General features: G+C 45.8%; 1 protein-coding gene across 1 annotated transcript in view; it reads right to left on the bottom strand.

Annotated features, from left to right (window-relative positions):
• LOC116843475 overlaps positions 1–18,151 on the bottom strand; it is a 354,588-nt gene that overhangs the window by 244,127 nt on the left and 92,310 nt on the right. The window contains exon 2 of the mRNA XM_032813922.1: positions 14,149–14,223. Within this exon, the coding sequence (XP_032669813.1) occupies positions 14,149–14,223 (75 nt within the window). The remainder of the gene's footprint in view (positions 1–14,148; positions 14,224–18,151) is intronic.

Here is an 18,151-nt window from a genome sequence, read left to right as displayed (position 1 = left end):
AGAGAGAGAGAGAGAGAGAGAGAGAGAGAGAGAGAGAGAGAGAGAGCGCTTAGACGATCTACACGGATCCACGCTGCCTGCGAGCTCTCGATAAGGACACCGCTGAAGGACCCGTCGTGGCCGAAGGGCGGTATTTCCACCCGCCTTTTGCATTTCATTCTCATTGAGAGCGTGAGAAAGGGAGAGGGAGGCGATATTTGCGCTACTTTCAAATATTCAACGAAGCAAACCAAGAACAGGTCACCGTCGCCGCATCGATGCGACATTTCCGCGATTTCCGTCCCGCCGCCTTGAAAACGAATTTTGCCTTTTAAGAACGAGAAGATGGAATAAGTGTCGCGTAGAGAATGTGACTTTCCAATTGAATTTCCTTAATCCTAATTATTGGAACTCTCAACGTGGATGTAAAATTTACCCAAAGACAAATTCTTGAAACATTATTATTCTTAAAAGCATGTGTTTGTTTTCTTTTTCGTAACTATCTTTAACGTTGAATCGGAAAAACATATTCTTCGTTACTTTTTACACTGATTAAGAACAAAGTATTGGATTTACGTGATCGTTTTTACGTGGAAGTCGTGAAAATGCGCTAAAATTTGCCCGCGTTTAGGGTTTATTTTTCGTTATGTTTAGGGTAGTAACTCTTTGACGATAGAATTATCGTTAATCAGGACAACATCAACTTGTCAAACCAGACAATTGATTGGGATCAACCTAATCGGTATCATAGGGTGAATTTCCAGTTGGGAAATTCGCGCGTCACAGTTTCGCAAAGAAAAGCGCACGCTAAAATGCAGCGAGTAGGGATTCTGGATTTATCGGCCGAGAGTGCACACTTACATTTTTTACAAACGATCGCATTATAACGGATTTACACACGCGATAATACGGATTTATACTTACGACGATAAAACAAGCCGCGAACACGCTCGCAAACAGCGCGACCGGCTCGAATTTACGGCGTTTTGCTGCGAGACTGTCGTTGCCCCAAGAACCACCCTCTCTCTCTCTCTCTTTCTCTTTCTCTCCCAGCTCTGGGTTTTTCTCTTGTAAATATCGCATGCGGACTTTCAGCTTGCACTCGGTCGGTTTTTAGCCGCGCAGCGGGCGGCGCGCGCGGTTCTGGGCGCCAGCGGGCGCGTTGTCGCAGCCGGTGATTTTGCGGAAGGAATTTCGCCGGACGCGCGTATCGACCGGTCGCACGGCGCCATCTTTCATTCACGAGGAGCCGAGCAAAAGTCAATACACGCTGTCGCCGATATGAGAGAGGGCTCACGACCGTTCGCCGGGAAAATCACATTAGCGATGTTTCGGTAATCGCTTTTATATCCGGCGCGCCGTGATTGACGGCGTCGACGGAATCGGCTTTCACGCCGTGTCGTATCACCGCGGGGATCCGTTCTCCCGGTAGGAAAAATCTCCGCGCGATCGTCATTCCGTGGACAATACCGGTCGCTCTCCTCCTCCCTCCCTCTCTCTCCCTCTCTCTGTCTGCCTTGCACGTCGTTTCAACCGGGGCTAGAATTAGAAAGGCAACGCGATCGAGCGCGCGCGGCCTGAATCGATGAAAACCACATCGCGAAAAGCGCGCGCGATTTTCCGCAACGGACGCGCTCTCGCTCAACGTCGAGGCGCGTTTGACGTGTTTTAACTACGGGCGAATAATGACGACAGAAAATCGCGGCCGCGCACCGAGAAAACGTTGGAGACCGACAAAATCGCTCGCCTCCACAAAGTGATATCGCAACGATTGAACAAATGACACGTTAACGCAACAATGAGTCGCGTTGGTACACACAGTTACCGGACCGAATCGCGATCATTGAATCGATCGATTCAGATCGTTGCGGCAACTGTGCAATTCGTTCAATCGACTGAACGTTTGCTCGAACGAATTCTGTTGGCTCGAACGAAGTCTCGTTAACTCAACCCCCTTTCTTGCTCAATGTGGAGTCGCCGCGGGCGTTAGGGACTCGGGATTATTTCGATAATATTTCGGTCGTGGCATCGCGCCAATTACGGGAGACTCCGCCGAGTAAGATACTAAACAGAAAGATAAAAGTGAGACAACAAACACGCGTTAGCTCTACTATTCCCCCCGGTGCACGTGCGGGGAGTGTTTCGTTTAATTATAAACATGTACGATCAAATAAAATTATATTAGTTATTTATGCAGCGCACCCCCTGTTATCGTAAACATCATATCGACTCTAATTCAGCCGCTGCAAAACAGCTTTCTGTATTCATGCTCCGTGGCAGAGAGAGAGATAGAGATAGAGAGGGAAAAAAGAGGGAAGAGAGAGGCCATGCACGCTTTTAACGATTCCACGCGATTCTCGTCTATTCTACCTTTCTCGCTTCTCTGTTACGTTCGTCTATCCGTTTGCAATATGATCTTTTGGTATACAATCCAGCCGTCGCGCACGACGCGTAATTGAAGCGCGCGAACGCGAAAGCTCGCTCGCTCGCTCGCTCGCGCGCGCGATTGACGCTGCGCGGGAAAGAGCGTCGCGCGCTCGCGGAAATCGCGTTACCGGGGTTCCAACAATCGCAATTTTTGCCGGGTGCTCTGTGTGATTGACGGCGTCGATGCAATCAGCATCCGTGGCCCCTTTCATGTCGCCGAAGATACCGGTGATTCGAGACAAAAATTAGAGTACCGGCTAACAGGCGGTTCGAACGATCGTGATTAAACGTCATGATTGTATCTGCACGCCCTTTGGCACGGTCGCGGATTGATAGGAGTCTCGCATTCGGGCCGCCAGACGAGAGCTCCCTAAGAATCGTTAACGGGAATTTACCGAACTGTAACGGCAATTCCGCAATTGTGTGTCTACGGCACATGTGACTCGAAATTGCAGTCGGCCCGATGGCGGAAAGATCGCAACATTTTCACAGCTCAACAAACATCGGGAAGGCAAAAATTTATCTTGCGGGAATTATTAAAAAAGAAAAGAAAGAAATTTTCCCATCGGGCACGGATATGTTGTAAAATTCATTGGAAAAGAGGAAAAAGAATCGCAATTTCTCTCTCATTCTCCCCCCTCCCCCTCTCTCCTTCTTTTTCTTTCATTAGATACTTTTATGATTATCACGACGTGAAAATCTGTGATAAAAACAATACAGCTGTTTTATAATTACATTTATGAAGCAAATATGCGTAAAGAGAATATTCAATTTTTCTTTTCTTTTAAATTTTTCATGTAAATTCTATTCAATCTTTTTACTATGTTTGTAATACTACAAGAATAAACTGCCTAGATCGACTTTTCTAATTACCACAACGTGAGATTCTGATGGCAACTTTGCTTTATAACTACTTTATGAGATAAATTTATACAAAAATAATATATACATTATAGTTCTTTTCATATAAATTCTTTTCAATTTGCTAAAGATACAAATGTAGCAAATATTGCTAGAAACATAGAAAAATTTTTGGATAGCACATTTCTTAAATATAAGCACTATATATAAAGTAAAAGAATAGTCAATTACTGCAGAATGTCGACTTCTTACTTGGCTACAAAATTCTGTAACAAGTTTTACTATAAAATTTATATATTTTATCGAATATTTTATCCCATTTATATTTTATCGAATTAATCATTAAATTTATATCAAAATAACACAAATTTTCTGTTGTATCTTCTATACGCAGCAACAAAATTAGTGAACATTCAGATTTTCATATTACATTTTGGATAACACGCTATTTCAAGTAAATTTTGGTAATCTTTTTTGCGTGTCTCTTTCGCATTATTTCACGATAGATGTAAAATATGAGACGCTGGTGAGAGATGCAATCTTTACAGATCGAGTAATAAGGTTACTGGAAAATTCACACGTACACTTGTCTATCTGGGTGATTGCACGATGGCCGAGCGATGCCTTCGGACTCGTTTCTACTTCCCCCTTGATCGGGAGGGCGCTCGCGGCGGCTCGTTGTCCATGCATGCACGTGCACACGGAAATCATCGGTCTAGCAAAATTCATTTATCGATGTCCGAGATGTCTCCGGTCTCTCCGATTCGTACGAAAAATAATAACGCAAATAATAATAAAATATAATATCGAGGGGCGCAAAAAAAAGAAGAGCAGACATATCCTGTCAGCGCGAGGAATAACTGCACTTTTAACGATCGCGACCCCGACGATGTAGTCGTGCTCGATATTGCGTCTCGAAACGCGACGATAGATTTCCCGTGGCGGAATCTTCGCGCACAATGGAAAATTCGCGGCCACATACACACACGTGGGAACGACGTGAGTGTGCGTGGGGCGTCTTATCGATCTGCTTCTTCGACGGGGCCTTCTTGTTGCATTTCCTGGGTTGCCATTGACACGCGGTCGAACTGCAAGTAACGCGCATATCGGGGGTGGCCAAGTAACGACAAGGACAACGACGACGACGGAAGGAAATCACATTAGTGAAGTTTCGGTAATCCCTTTTATGTCCACTGGCCGTGATTGACGCTGTCGGCGATCGATCTTTTTCGCATCACCGTTACGGCGGCGGCTTCGCGGTTGAAGGAAAAAAATGAGGCAGCGGCCTGATCCGCAGCCAGTTTTCCAGCGGGTTTTCCTCTCGCGCCTGTTAGTTCCACCCGTCCGCGATGAAACGACAGCGCGCGACTACAAACGCGATTAAAGCCGTTGCAGCGAATTTGAGATATTATTTGCCTGCAAATAACACGCGCACGCTGGAATATGCGTCCATCTGATCGCCGTGCAGCTGTATCAGGCGAGACTGGTCATTATATCCAATGATATGACTCTGCTCTCGCTGCGCACGGAATTAGTATTTTCAGTGCTAGCGGAACAACTAATATTGATAGTATGGAAAGCGAGAGAGAGAGAGAGAGAGGAATATTCGCGCTCGCGCATGTAGAATAGCTCGTGACCAGGTTTTTGCACGTCGCTTGCCATTCGGATTCTCGTTATCGTTCATAATGTCTATAAAATAGCGAGCGAAATCGTCAAAATGAAAACAATTTAATAAACGTAGTTCCATTAGTGAGGGCGAGAATAAAAGCTCTCTCTTCGAAGGTCCTCGATCTCGCGGGATATTATTTTTCTTGCGGCCGCGCGATCGATGAAACCGTTCTCCTCTGCTCGCCCGCCCGCCCGCCCGTCTGTCTGTCTGTCTGTCTGTCTGTCCACCCTGCCGCAAAGTGCACGCAGTTTGACGTTTGATCACAGTGTGATTTTCAGGCGACGTCTCGCTATGCTAAGTGTCGCGCAATTTACGGCGACTGATACGATCCCGCGGCCGGTAAAACAAAGCTTCGCCCGCATCCAGTTTGTCGCGATTAAGCAAACCTCCGTGTAGAATCGGCCACCGAGCGTGTAACGTTCCGGCGAGGGGCTCACGGAGTACTTAAAGGTTAACGAGCTAGCGTATCCACTTTATTTTTCCACTTCCCTTTACACGTATCCGTTGTACCACCGGCGGCCATAGCGCACAACCGAACCGGAGACCTCGGTGTTAACCGGCGCGAGTCGACGTGCCTCGAAATCAGAGACTGGAAAAACACGTCAGCAAACTTTCGATAATCGCCTTTACGCGTCGAGCACCGATCGTGATTCACGTCCACGTGGTTGATGGCTGTGTGTATTTGGCGCGCGCGCGTGTGTATCTATGTGTTTGATGTTCCTTGCAGCTTTCTCGCATCAGTTTGGAGAAACGGTCAGCCCGGAGAAATGTCGGTCGACGACGATATCGGCGACGATTTGACGCGAGCGATCGAACGTCGGAAACGATCCGATCGATATCTTTGTGGGTTACGCGTCGCGCAGGTGGATAACTGTAGATAACGAGAAATCGCTCGGCCTTGACACAACGACGACAGTCCTTATCGCAGCTACGTTCTTTATTATGTCCGATTGAAGGCGAGATGGTTCGGCAAGAGACGCGGCTCTGAGCCGCCGGCGAAACGCGCGGTCCTACATTCGCCTTTACGGAACACAAAGACGAATTATCGGGACGTAATTTGCATCTAGTGCGATTTCCCGAAACATTTGAGGTAGTTCTGGTTAGAAGTGTAATACCCAAAAAAATATAATCTCATCCTCAGCGGAATCCTCTCGCGTTGTGACCTCAAGAGAATTCTTCTAAAGCTGAAAGAAACACGGAGAAAATAGTATGGTCGGTCCGCACATAAATCTGGTTGTGTTAACCAGATTCAATATTGAATCAGCCAGATTTATGCGTGACCCAACCATACTCTTCTTTCCGTGAAGATATTCTAACATCCAAAAAAAAACTACAGTTGTAAGGCGCCCTTTTCTGTAATCCCATATTCTAAACGAAAACTTTTAAAACTATATTAATTGAAAAACGCATAAAAATTACACAAAATAATCGCTCCCTTACTCTGCTCTGATTAATAATATTGCATTTAGAATATTTTCCTTTCAGTTTCAAAAGACTTTTCTTGAAACGATATGCAAGAGAATTCTGCAAAGGATGAGATTATATCTTTTTAGATAAATATCCAGCGATTCTAAACGGACAACTTTAGGTTTTTCCGATATTTTTTCTGATCTTCATCTTGTTTCGAAGAATCGAACGAAAGATGTAAATTTTTCAAATAATTTAATTACTCAATAAAATACTCAGTATTAAAAAAATTTTTTTGTCCTATTGGATAAAACGGTTGATAAATAAAAGTAAAATTCTCCTTTTGATACCGATGAAAGTACACCGATGTTATCGATTAAAAAAGAAAAACGCGCGTTCCCATAGTACTTCTGTTCCTATTCTGGACGGAGAATCCATGTTTGGAACAAGAATAGGATCCCAATTGGGGCAGTGGTAGGATTACCAACTTTGGGGCAAATTTGACCATTCTAATCGGAATCTGTATGCTGTATCTGGGAAAATCCTGCGAAATTTCTATGCGGCTATATACGTCCGCACATTCGAAACACGCAGGTCGGGTTAACGCGCGAGATGCAGCAAGCACGACGTTTCAATTGCTTGAATAATGCACAGTGACCTATTAAAATTAGCCTGTTTCTGAAGCGGATTTACACGGACGGGAGAGAGATGAATAAAGAGAGGAAGAGAAAAGGAGAGAGGAAGAGGAAGAAAGGAACGGATAAAGGGACGAAGAGAGAGAAAGAGAGAAAAAGAGAGAAAGGGGGGTACGGTCAGGCGTTAATTCTCCTCTCTGTTTTTCGAGGCGAGTATAATCGTCGCTGCGCATTCAGCCGAGCAGAGCCGTCGAGAGTGCGAGCGCGCGCCGTCGGATCCACTTTTGCCGCCGCGGCGTGGCCAAGAAATAATTAAATGCGATTTACTCCGGCCCGTATGAACGCGCTTTTCGCGTCGCAATCAATTTTTCACAGGGATTTTCTAACACACCTCCACGTCTATTCGTCTTCCGTTCACCACCCGCCTGCTCCTCCACGCCGAACATCGAACGCGCGTGCCCGTTCGCGCGCAATACACGACCGCACTCGGGGGTATCCCCGGATTCACCGATCCTAATATTGAATTTGACGTCAATTTTTCCGCAATAAAAAAAGAGATATCGAGGTGACACACGGTTTCTGGGCTGTGAGTGAAGGAAAATATTCGGCTCGCCTCCTCAGCAAATTCTCGACGTGGCGACTGAACAGCAAATTTTGATTCGTTAGAACTCTCATTGTCCATTGTTCGATATTACTTCAGGTTTAACCCCTAGGCAGGCGTGCAAAGGCAAATGGGTTTATCTGAAAGACTACAGATAGCACGTCTCCCTTTCCCACTCTTTTTGCGACCTTTTTAATATTCCTCACTCATTCAAGTGTCAATGTATTTTACTGTAGATATATCTTTTGTTTTTCTCTTCATGACGTATTTATAATTTTTTATTATTTATATAGTTTATGGTTCGCTCGATTGGCACGATGTTCTGTCGCGGGTATTGAAGTTCTTTCGACGATTGCCCGTTCGCCCTCTCAACCAGCAGAATCTTGCCAGGAAGAAATTCAGCTCGGAGACTATCAAAGAACCTGAGGAGCACGAGGTCCCGCGACACTCTCTATATCGATAAGCTGCCGTCGACGCTGCGTGTCTAGCCCCTTTTCCGATGACATCGCCTTGAACGAACGTCGTGTTTGAGATAGAAGGAGAACTCGGTCAGTGGCGGAACCGCGATCGGATGTCAATGGCGATTTTTCCGGGCGGTGATATACGGGGCGACCTCGATATTCCGGACGCGAACTGCCGGCGGAGAAGAACAGGCTTTTCTGTATAATGGCGGACCGGAGGGCGTTCAATTAAATAGTGACCCGTGCGCTGCTCCGAGATCTAAAGTCGCGGTAACGAGGGACGAGGATTCGACAGGACTCCAAGGGCAGAAAGAGTCCTGACACGGGACCCGTGCTCCGTTATCGACGGGATGCCATAACTGAGGTAATAAGTGCGCGAGTCCCGGCTGACAGTTAATAATCTAACCAAAGTAGGTTTAGCGCGGAGTAAAGTGAGAAAGCGCTCGGGTAACGTCATTAGCGTCGACGTATGCATGATGCAAAAGAGACGATCGGCTCTCGCGTCTCTCGTGTCGACGGTATCGCGAGTGTTGCACTCTGATCGCCACTCAGAACAGCATTCCGCCGAGTCGTTTTGGGACAATATAATTAACAACACCGACTTTTACATCGCGCTTGTACACTTGTGAAACCTTTTCCTTTCTTTTTTTCTCAATGTGTTTTGAAACATAGTCGACAGTCTAATGAGAAAACATTTGTTTTGGATTTCCAAAAGTTATATTCTCTCGTTGGGTCATGGGCTGCGTCTCAAGTTACATACGAAAAAAATAGGCAAACTGTTTTGAAATTTAGTATACACTAGTATACAATCTAATATATTCGTTTGACAAGTGAATTGAATTTGAGTGAATTTTTTTCTAATGAAGTTGAGAGCGTCTTGAGTGGAATGGACTCCTTTGACGGTGACTCCTTCTTACACTCTTACCTATCAAATAAAAGTACAATAAAGACACCAATGCTTTTTCACTTCCGTTGCAATTGTGACGTCTGACGTTTCGTATGTCAGTCACTTCGACTCTTGTCATAACGGATTACCGTGCAGGTTCATGAACAGCAGCTCACAATCGTGACTATTCAGTGCAGCCATTTTAATGCAAATGTTCACCGTTTTGTAATGAAATGAAATAAATTTGATGCTCCTAATTTAAGGCAGAAGAAATGTGTTGAATGAAACCATTTCGCGAACGAGTGCACAGACTCCAATTTTCCGGTTGCAGACGCACATACACGGCAAGCGGTGCGCTCGAAATTACGCGCGAGATGTCCGCGCAAAAACGCGTGTAAATTTGCAATCGAAACATGTGTGCTTCTCACGAACGCCTCTTATGCGGAGCGCCGCACGATGTATTTAGCGAGATTTTCGGGCGTTTCAGGGCGGCGCACGCGTTTCGGGCCGGCGCCCACTCGAGCTGATTTTAAATCCAACTCTTCAAATACACCGCGCGCCGCGCGTTTACCGCGGTCGGTCGTGCACCTCGTCAGCCTCGCGCGGCGCGAGTTTTACTATATCCTCGCAACGCCGGCTACTGACGTGCAGTGGAAGTGCAGGTGACACGTGTACGGCGGCGATAGTGGTGGCGGCGGTGGCGGCGGCGGCGGTGGCTAGCCACCGCGATGCAACGTGTGTACGTGTGCGCGTGTGTGCGTGACGCGACGCGACGTGTGTACACCGAGCGAATCCCATCGCGCGCACAATCGGACACCTGTGCGGTCGCACAGAAAATGACCGTAATTCGAGTCATTATTCTCGTTCTAAAAAAGGAGCCTCTCCGCCGAGACCGTACCGACTTCCGCTTGCGGCGAGCTTTCCGCTCCGCTGCTCGATCGCGCGTCACGGACAGGAGATGAATTGGAGATCGATGCTTTTTCATGAAGGGGCTTTCCGGGGCGAGGGGAGAGGGGAGTTAGGTGGTTTCTGCTGACTAGAACTCGAGATCCCTGTGCGATAACGAAGGATCGAATGTATCTGGGTCGCCAGTGTAACGCGACTAGCCTTACGATGAACGACTCGAGGTGTAAGCGATAAGGAGGTTTATCGTCGCCTCATCTACACGAGGCGTATAATCGGCAGGAATAATCCTGCCACAGAGCGCCATCGCGAGACGCACTGAAAGAAAGATTTGTTTGAAATGGGATCAATTGTTTGGTAATTACAACCGAAAAATTTGATTGTCACTATTTTGCTTTACTTAGCGATTAAGTAAATATATTTTCGAGAAAGTAAATAGCTGCAATTAAATTACTAAACATTTGGTTGATTCATTTTAACCAAATTTTGATTTCTTCAAATCCTTTTTTCGTTGTGACAGTGCGCGCGCACACACCCGGGAAAATGTCATTCTATTGTTAAGAAAAGTAATTACTAGATTTCGTTTTAAGTTGCCTTCAATAAAGAAGATTCCCCTAATAATAAAATAGTTAAAATACACTCGTCACACAAATTTGAGAAAAATTCATTGTTACGTCCTGAAAAAAAAACGATTCATTTCGCACTGAAAAAAAATGTTTGGTATTTATAACTGTAATCACAGGAGAAGAATAATTATTATTATAAATTATGGCTGAGAGAATCATTTTTTTTTGTTAAATTCCACTATGATGTTAGTGAAAATAACTTTGTATGGATATTACTATTACCATTTTTGTTAGAATAACCAAAAGATATGGTTAGAATACAAAATAGCTATAACCTTAATTGGATCAATCATTTTTTTTTTATTGAAGTGAAGAATATTATAAAATCTCATGTAAAAAAAAGTGTTGGTTCGACTCTGTGTGATAAGCAAACCAAATTCTTGTTTTAATTCAATATTCTGGATTGGAATGTTGAACTTGCTAGGATTCGGATTGAATTTACTATTTCTAACAAAGTTGTGATAGATTTGGGAATATGCGAATTTATGAAGTACGTGAATATGAAACAAGAAAAAATATCGGAACAAGAACTCACACACACTTGAATGCAGTACGTATTTTTCTGTGGGCAGCGCGTCGCTTTTTATTATTTTATATCAAATCGACAGTTTCGTTCTCCTCTTTCTAGCAAGTAAAATCGTCATTGGGCTAAAATTACATCCGGCAAAATTGCGAGGGTGAATTTTCGCTGGTCAGAAAATGTTTACACGCGGCGACACACGCACATCGCGTTATTTTATCGTTTATTATTTAAAATAAATAATTTGATATTTAATGAGCGCGATAAACGCAATAATTGGAGAATTAAATCGTACAAATTATAACAAAAATGTGTATGTAACACGGCAAATTGCAAATCACATCTTGCGGCACTTTCTGCGTGATTAATGAAGTGAAAGAATTTAATAGCGCGTACACACCACCTGCGCATTCGTTGTAAGATTCCACCAGCGATTCGATTATCTCAATAAAACGAGATCTTTCGCGCTCTCACAGCCGACGTCGTCCCCGACGTCGCCGCCCTCTCTCTCCGCCTGTCGAGCAGTTTCCAATATCCCTCGCTAATCTCGCGTGATTTTTTATCCACGTTTAAAGATTGGCTTCGTAAAGGGTTAATCGCCACTATTAACCGTAACCTTAAGCTCAGGGGCTTAACCTCCGACCTGTCTCCGAACGTTGCCACGGTGCTTCTCTTTAACGTCGGAAGTCTTGCCAAGACTCGGATAACGAAGGGGCGCGGTTAAGCAGCGAAAAAGCAGCTTAACCTCCTCGTTCCTCGACCATTTATTTCTTGATGACGTCTCGCTCGCAACCAACGATCGAACGATAACTTTCGTCGCTCCCGCACGATGATAAGAAGCGACCCTAAACAAAAGGGAAAACTAGATAACGGAATATCGCGAGAGGAGCAGCAGCTGAGAGATCACTGTTGTCGTCTTTTTCAACGTCGTCGGTGTCGTCGGCGTCTTCGTCGTGGTCACGTGCGTGACTTCTTTTAGCGCGTCAGGAAATTGAACTAGCAAAAATAGCGCCTTCGTGCGTTCGCCCTCACTTCCGCTTTCGCATCGCGGATAAATCGCCCATAAAGAATGCAACGCATCGTATATCAGTACAACTCGCTCCTAAGAAGCGGAGGTAAAAAAAGGAAGTAGGGAAAAAAAAGAGGTAGAACGCACGGCGGATACGATGATATCAAGCTGGCCGCTTCGTGATCGATACCGAAGCGGTCAAGAGACCGGGAGAAGGAGAGGAAGCGGGCAGAGAGAGAAGAGAGAGAGAGAGAGAGAGAAAGAGCGTCCGAGAAGCTCGGAAGGAGCCACGATAAATCTGTTTCTACGCGGAGATCATCGAAATTCCGCGGACGTAGGGCGCAAGAGAATCACGCACAGAGCGGTGAGAGGGCGGGAGAGGGGACGAATCGAAAACAGATGGGGATTGACTGGCTCGTGTCTTCGGGGCTTCCGCGCAAAGGGCGCCGTCGGACCCTTCTATGAGAGTGGCACAAAGGATCTTACGCGCGCACTCACGCACGCACGCACGCACGCACGCACGCACGCACCAACGCCGAGAGTCACGCGCAGGCCAGCCACACAAACCCATGAACATAACGGTGCGTTCGTGTGTGAGTGCGACGGACAAGCCGAGTATGGAGAGCGGTAGCTATTGTTACGGGTATTATTTGCCACTAATCAGAATGGGCGGTCGACTCGCGGCGGCTGTGTAAGTTTTACGCACGTGTGTGTGTGTGTGTGCGTGTGTGAGACGCGTGAGTATATGGCGATGTGTACACAGGGAGGAGAGAGGTGAGGCGGTAGCGCGTGTAACTCTCCCCCGTTGCACACACCACCACCGTGAGACACACGAGCCTGATTGTAGACCTCGTCGTTGACGTCGTCGTCGTCGTCGTCGTCGTCGTCGTCGTCATCGTCGTCGTCGTCGTCGTCGTCGTCGGCACCACGCCCTGACCCACGAGATTTTCAAGATATCCAACACACGACCCACAAGCCCCGCACTTTATGCGAGGTCAACCAACTCGACCCTTCGCTGTTACGAGCGCGATATCGATACAACGGCGGCAACGACGCTGCGCGGCGCACCAAACTTTCTTAACGCGCGCGCGACGCTAACGGCACTTAAATACGGATAAGGAAGAGGGTCACGGGGAGGCGTTTATTGCCCGCCTTAGAGCGATTCATTCTTAAAAGATGCGCATAGGAAAAATATGAGGAGTCTCGGAAGTCGCGCACGCACCATGAAGTCCGGGAAGCCCAAGTAAAAAGCAGTTGCTTCGATACGTCGGTTCGATTCTTTTCGCGAAAATCGCGAAGCGGAGCATTAACTTTCGAAATACGTGTTGCCGAGAAAATTGCCCGTCAAATACTTAAGGTCAAATAATTTCTTTGTTTTAATGTTTGGTAATTGCAACTAATTTAATAATTGCTGCTCTTTAGTTCCTCCAGCCAAAATGTTGACAGACCATTGTCGAGAGGCAGTTTTTTAGTCATTTATTCACGTTTCTCTCTCGCTCACTTCTATTTACATTTTGCTTTATTCTCATCTCGCTTTCGCTTGTGTTCAGCGAGAGATAGATGAAACAAGTTAAGACAATAAACAAATAAGCGCTATAATCCTGAGTTGCGATCTTTATAACCCTGTCTTATGTTTTACGTAAACTATTCGTTAATTATTCTTATTTTTATAATTTGTTTATAAATTTTCCAGTGATTTAATTAACCAAATTAACTCTTAACGCTGTATCTGTTAATTATAGTATTAAATTTGGAAACTGATTTATTAATTAATATGTAAATTACACGTAACACACATAAATTATATGTTTATAAAATAAAATAGTTTTATAAAAGGAGTGTTACTTTTATAACAAGACAAAATACTTTTATAACAAATACTGTACCAGTATATAAAAATCTATACTAAATAAATAAAAATTGAAATTAAGAGTATTACCAAATTATGCAGATTATATTATGAATTGACATGATGATAGAAATATAAAATGTTTCGCAAAACATATTTGTCGAACGAGTAATTTCGTTATGATTAACGAATTTTTGGTTGGGTAAACTAAGAGAAACGAATCATTTGGTTGCGCCTATTTCGACGAATTTCAGTGTTTTGCGTACGCACTAAATATCTCGGTTGCAAATGCAAAAGGAATTTGTTCTGACTCACCTTTGTCGAAGGAAGCGGGGCCTCGGCGCTGCGTCGTCGATGCGCCAGTGACTCGTGATTTTGCCGATGGCTCTTCTGCAACAACAAAATTCGCGATTAGCCCGTGGATTGGTCGCCACAGCCCATCGATTCGGTACTTAAGCCTGGGTGTTTGCTCTCGACTATAATCGCTCGCGATGTATAGCTCGCGGTCGAGCTTAGGGGACGAGCTACGACCGAAAAACGTGGAATTCCGAGACCGGAGAATTCGCACGGCTGGCGACGCCTGTGTATCTCGTCGTATGAGAGATCGATTCTCCGGCATCCCGGTATGCCGATGATATTAACGATCGTTTTCAACCGTTATCTTTTGATAAAAACGATGCGAGATCTTACAACTTTTTGTTGTGTTGCGCTGTAAGCTCAAATATACGCTATGTCATATACAGCTTCGCGAAAAAAGGAAGAAAATACTCGACTCGAGGATAGTCAACTACGCTAAACTAAAATGAATTTAACTGAAACTCAAACTCAACTGTGTTGTGCGGAAATTCAATTAAAAACAAGGCCACTCTCTAGGGAGAGACTCGGAACCGATACTGCTAAATTGTGAAGTACTGAAGAGTTGTCCGACGACATTTATTGACTACGCAGAAAGTTCATAGCAGAAAGAGACTGCCTTGCAACTGTTGTAAAATTCACAAATCCGATTGAGATATATATATATATATATATATATATATATATTACTCTAAATTCAATTTAACGTTTTAATAACGTATATCAGTCAAATTCACTAATTTTGCAAAAGCTGCGAATTTTCTTTCGCTGAACAAACGATGTTGGAGGGCGATTCCACGTTGTGCTCAGCAATTCTCACGGTTATTAAATAATTTTGCCAATCGATCCTTAAGGAATTTCGCATTAATAAGCGATCACTGTGCAACACAGTCTGGTTACATGGTACGAGTTCAGTTGACTCTTCGACGCGCGGCGACCGACTGACTTTCGGCAGACGACAAAGTACACACACGTGTACATGCATAAACATGTGTACAGTTTGACCTACAAGTGTCAACTGCATTCCATACACAGTGTGTTTCAGTGTTACATACACCACGCTAATATAACGCAAATTGAATTAATAATTTGAAATTAATTATATTAAAATATTTGAACTTTGGTATTCGCGTCACCAGCGTATGTTTATTGACAACTCGCCAGCAATGACACAAAATATTTCCTATTTGTCATATTTTTTAATGTTAATATATTTTTGGGAAGCATCCTTGTGTTGTCAGAGCCATTTCCTCGCATGCGATCGAATATAAACTAACTAATTGAAATATGATTAAGAATTATTGAAAGTATAATGTATAATAAATAATCAGAAACAGAACTATAAAGTGAAATAATTGTGCGTGCAATAGTCGAAGAGATCAACAGAACACGAAAAACTCATTTTTATAATTCTGCTGCATATCGAACTCACATGCACACGTATTCTCGGGTACGCTTATAGCTATTTTTCTAGGCCTTTAATGTTGCATTAAAAATTTCAACAACGCGAGATGATAGTCAAGATGTCGATAGAATAAAAAGACGCTCCGATATCGACGATACGTCGGCGCGTTCGCGAGACTTTAATAAGTAAACATCACGCAAAATGCATCGCGACGTTTTGCGCGACGAACAGCGATGCTTCCAACGTGACGCGTCACTTCGCTGCGACACGACGTATTTTAAAAGTGACTGACACACTACCAAGTCCGTATAATATATTTACATATTAGCGCGCGGAAAGCGGAGGGACATGGCCCGAAATACGCGAATTCGTCCTGACGGCGGCGGTATTATTTCGAAAACCGGGAAAGCCGCGACTCTCTCCCCCGATGATGACGCGGGCGCATCGTTCGCGGCACACCTTCAGTTTTCATTAAGCAAAGCGTATCGCGAAAATTAGACACGTCAACGAAGGAGCCAGTGACGGCCGATAATGTGATACTTGATCATCGTATGATCAAGTGACGAGTCCGTCGCGAGATTAGTTCCGTCTACATCCGTCTACATCCGCCTGTATGCACGTGATGAATTCGCTCGATGGCCTCGATAATTACTTCCCGTTACCTTTTTTCCTCTCTCTGTCTTCCACTTTCTTGTTTCCATATGGACCACGCAATACATGGCACAGAAACGACGCGTCAAGGCGTCGGGAAGGATTATTCCGAGCATCGCGAGCGATATCGGGAGAGGAGACGGTGGAATTTCCGCCGGCGGAATTCTTGCGCTAGCCGAGGAATTTCTGGGCTAAAGAAATCGGGAGAAGCCGGCGACGCAGAGAGCAACGAGGAGCAAGCAGCAGCAACAGCAGCAGCAGGTCGACGGGCGGAGTGATCCCGCGCGCACTCCGTCAAATCGACGGAAGTCGTTTCCAAGCTGCGCCTGGCGGGAGTTCGGAATAGTTCGACGAAGAAACCGGCAAAACTGACACCACCCGCGAGCGGTATTTGCGAGCGGAATCGCTGCGGCTCGGCCGTTCGCGGTTTCCACGCTGGGAGGTGCTGGAGGAGGAGGAGAAAGAGGAGGAGGAGGAGAGCCGGAAGTGCCGTATCTCGAGACGCATACACACGTATTGCATACACATCCAACGGGGGTTAATTCGACAGTTGCCGTCGACGTGGACGACGAGAATGTTCTCTCTCCCTCGGATTCTATCCGAAGTATTCCGAATATAGAACGCGCCGGCCGCAAACTGACCGCTAACCGGTGATTTTTTAGGAATCCGAAGGTGACTGACGCGCCGCCTCAGCGCCGATAGCTCGATATCGATCTCTATGTGTCTCTCTCTCTCTCTCTCTCTCTCTCTCTCTCTCTCTCTCTCTCTCTCTTGCTTTCTCCACGGCTTTAGCGGCAGGAGGGAGAGAGGAGACCCCTGCATCTGACCGCCGAATCGGAGCATCGGCGGATAATTCGCCGCCACATACGCACGCGGCATGCACACGCGCATACGTGTGCGCGAAAATCGATGCCCGACTATTCTGGCATCGACGCGTTTACACGCTAATACCGCGACGGCTTAACTTCGCCCGCTAATGCTGCCGGCTATCGCAATGGCGAACACGACTTTTGCCTCTGGACCCTGACTCGACGTCTCGAGAGATCTCGTCCTCAAAATATTCTTCTCAACCCTTGCCGCCTTCTTGCTTAATGGGTTAACGTATTGAGTTGCGCGACGCCATCTCGCGAAATCTATCCTCTTAATCCCGCGCAGCTAATGCACAGAAATTTCGTCGCACACGTCGGATTTCAAACGCGACATTTCCCGCGGAAAATACGGCGGGAGTTTAATTCGCGCGCGCGAACGCGAGGAAGGCTATCGTGGATTCACCTTGCCGCCGACTCTCTCATTTTGGTTTTCAGAAAAAAACGCGCACGCCGTCTCGCTCGCGCGGTTTGTGAAATGCTTTCGAAATTGCGAGCAAATTTTTGCAACGCACCGCGCGCTCGCTCGCTCGCGGACGGCAACTTTGTGATGCATGCTCGGTCTTAATTAAGCTCGTACATCTTGCTGGATGCGCCTCTTGAAAAATACTGCTAAAGTTCGCCCCGGCGTGCGTCTATCATGCTTTAATGCCACTGATGTATGTTTCTCCTTGAACCCTTTGACGCATTTGGCGGCCACATGGCTCCCCCCGCTCACAGGATTTCTCACGCGACGCGCGCGGCTTTAAATATATCGACGTCGTATTAATGTGCGACGCTCCCTTTTACCGATTCCGAATCCGTCGGGGACCGTCCGCGGCCGCGTAAATGATAGGGTGCACGTGGGAGGCACGAATAGCTCGAAGCAGTTGTATGCCGGCGCGAGAGGAAGAAAGAAAGTGCGCGCGCGTGAATTGCCGACTCGAATTGCGGCGGGTGAGCGCCGAATTGCGCGCTCCCGTTGTAATTCGAGTGCGAAACTACAGGGGAAACTTCCTCCCGGAGACATGTATCTCGGTCTCTCTGCGAGATAACGTATAGT

This window comes from Odontomachus brunneus, unplaced genomic scaffold, assembly GCF_010583005.1.
Source record: "Odontomachus brunneus isolate Ranch 3 - 2012 unplaced genomic scaffold, Obru_v1 Obru_scaffold_033, whole genome shotgun sequence".
Taxonomy (NCBI): Eukaryota; Metazoa; Arthropoda; class Insecta; order Hymenoptera; family Formicidae; genus Odontomachus; species Odontomachus brunneus.
Note: the sequence above shows the minus strand (reverse complement) of the source record. Positions and strands in the feature narration are given on the sequence as shown.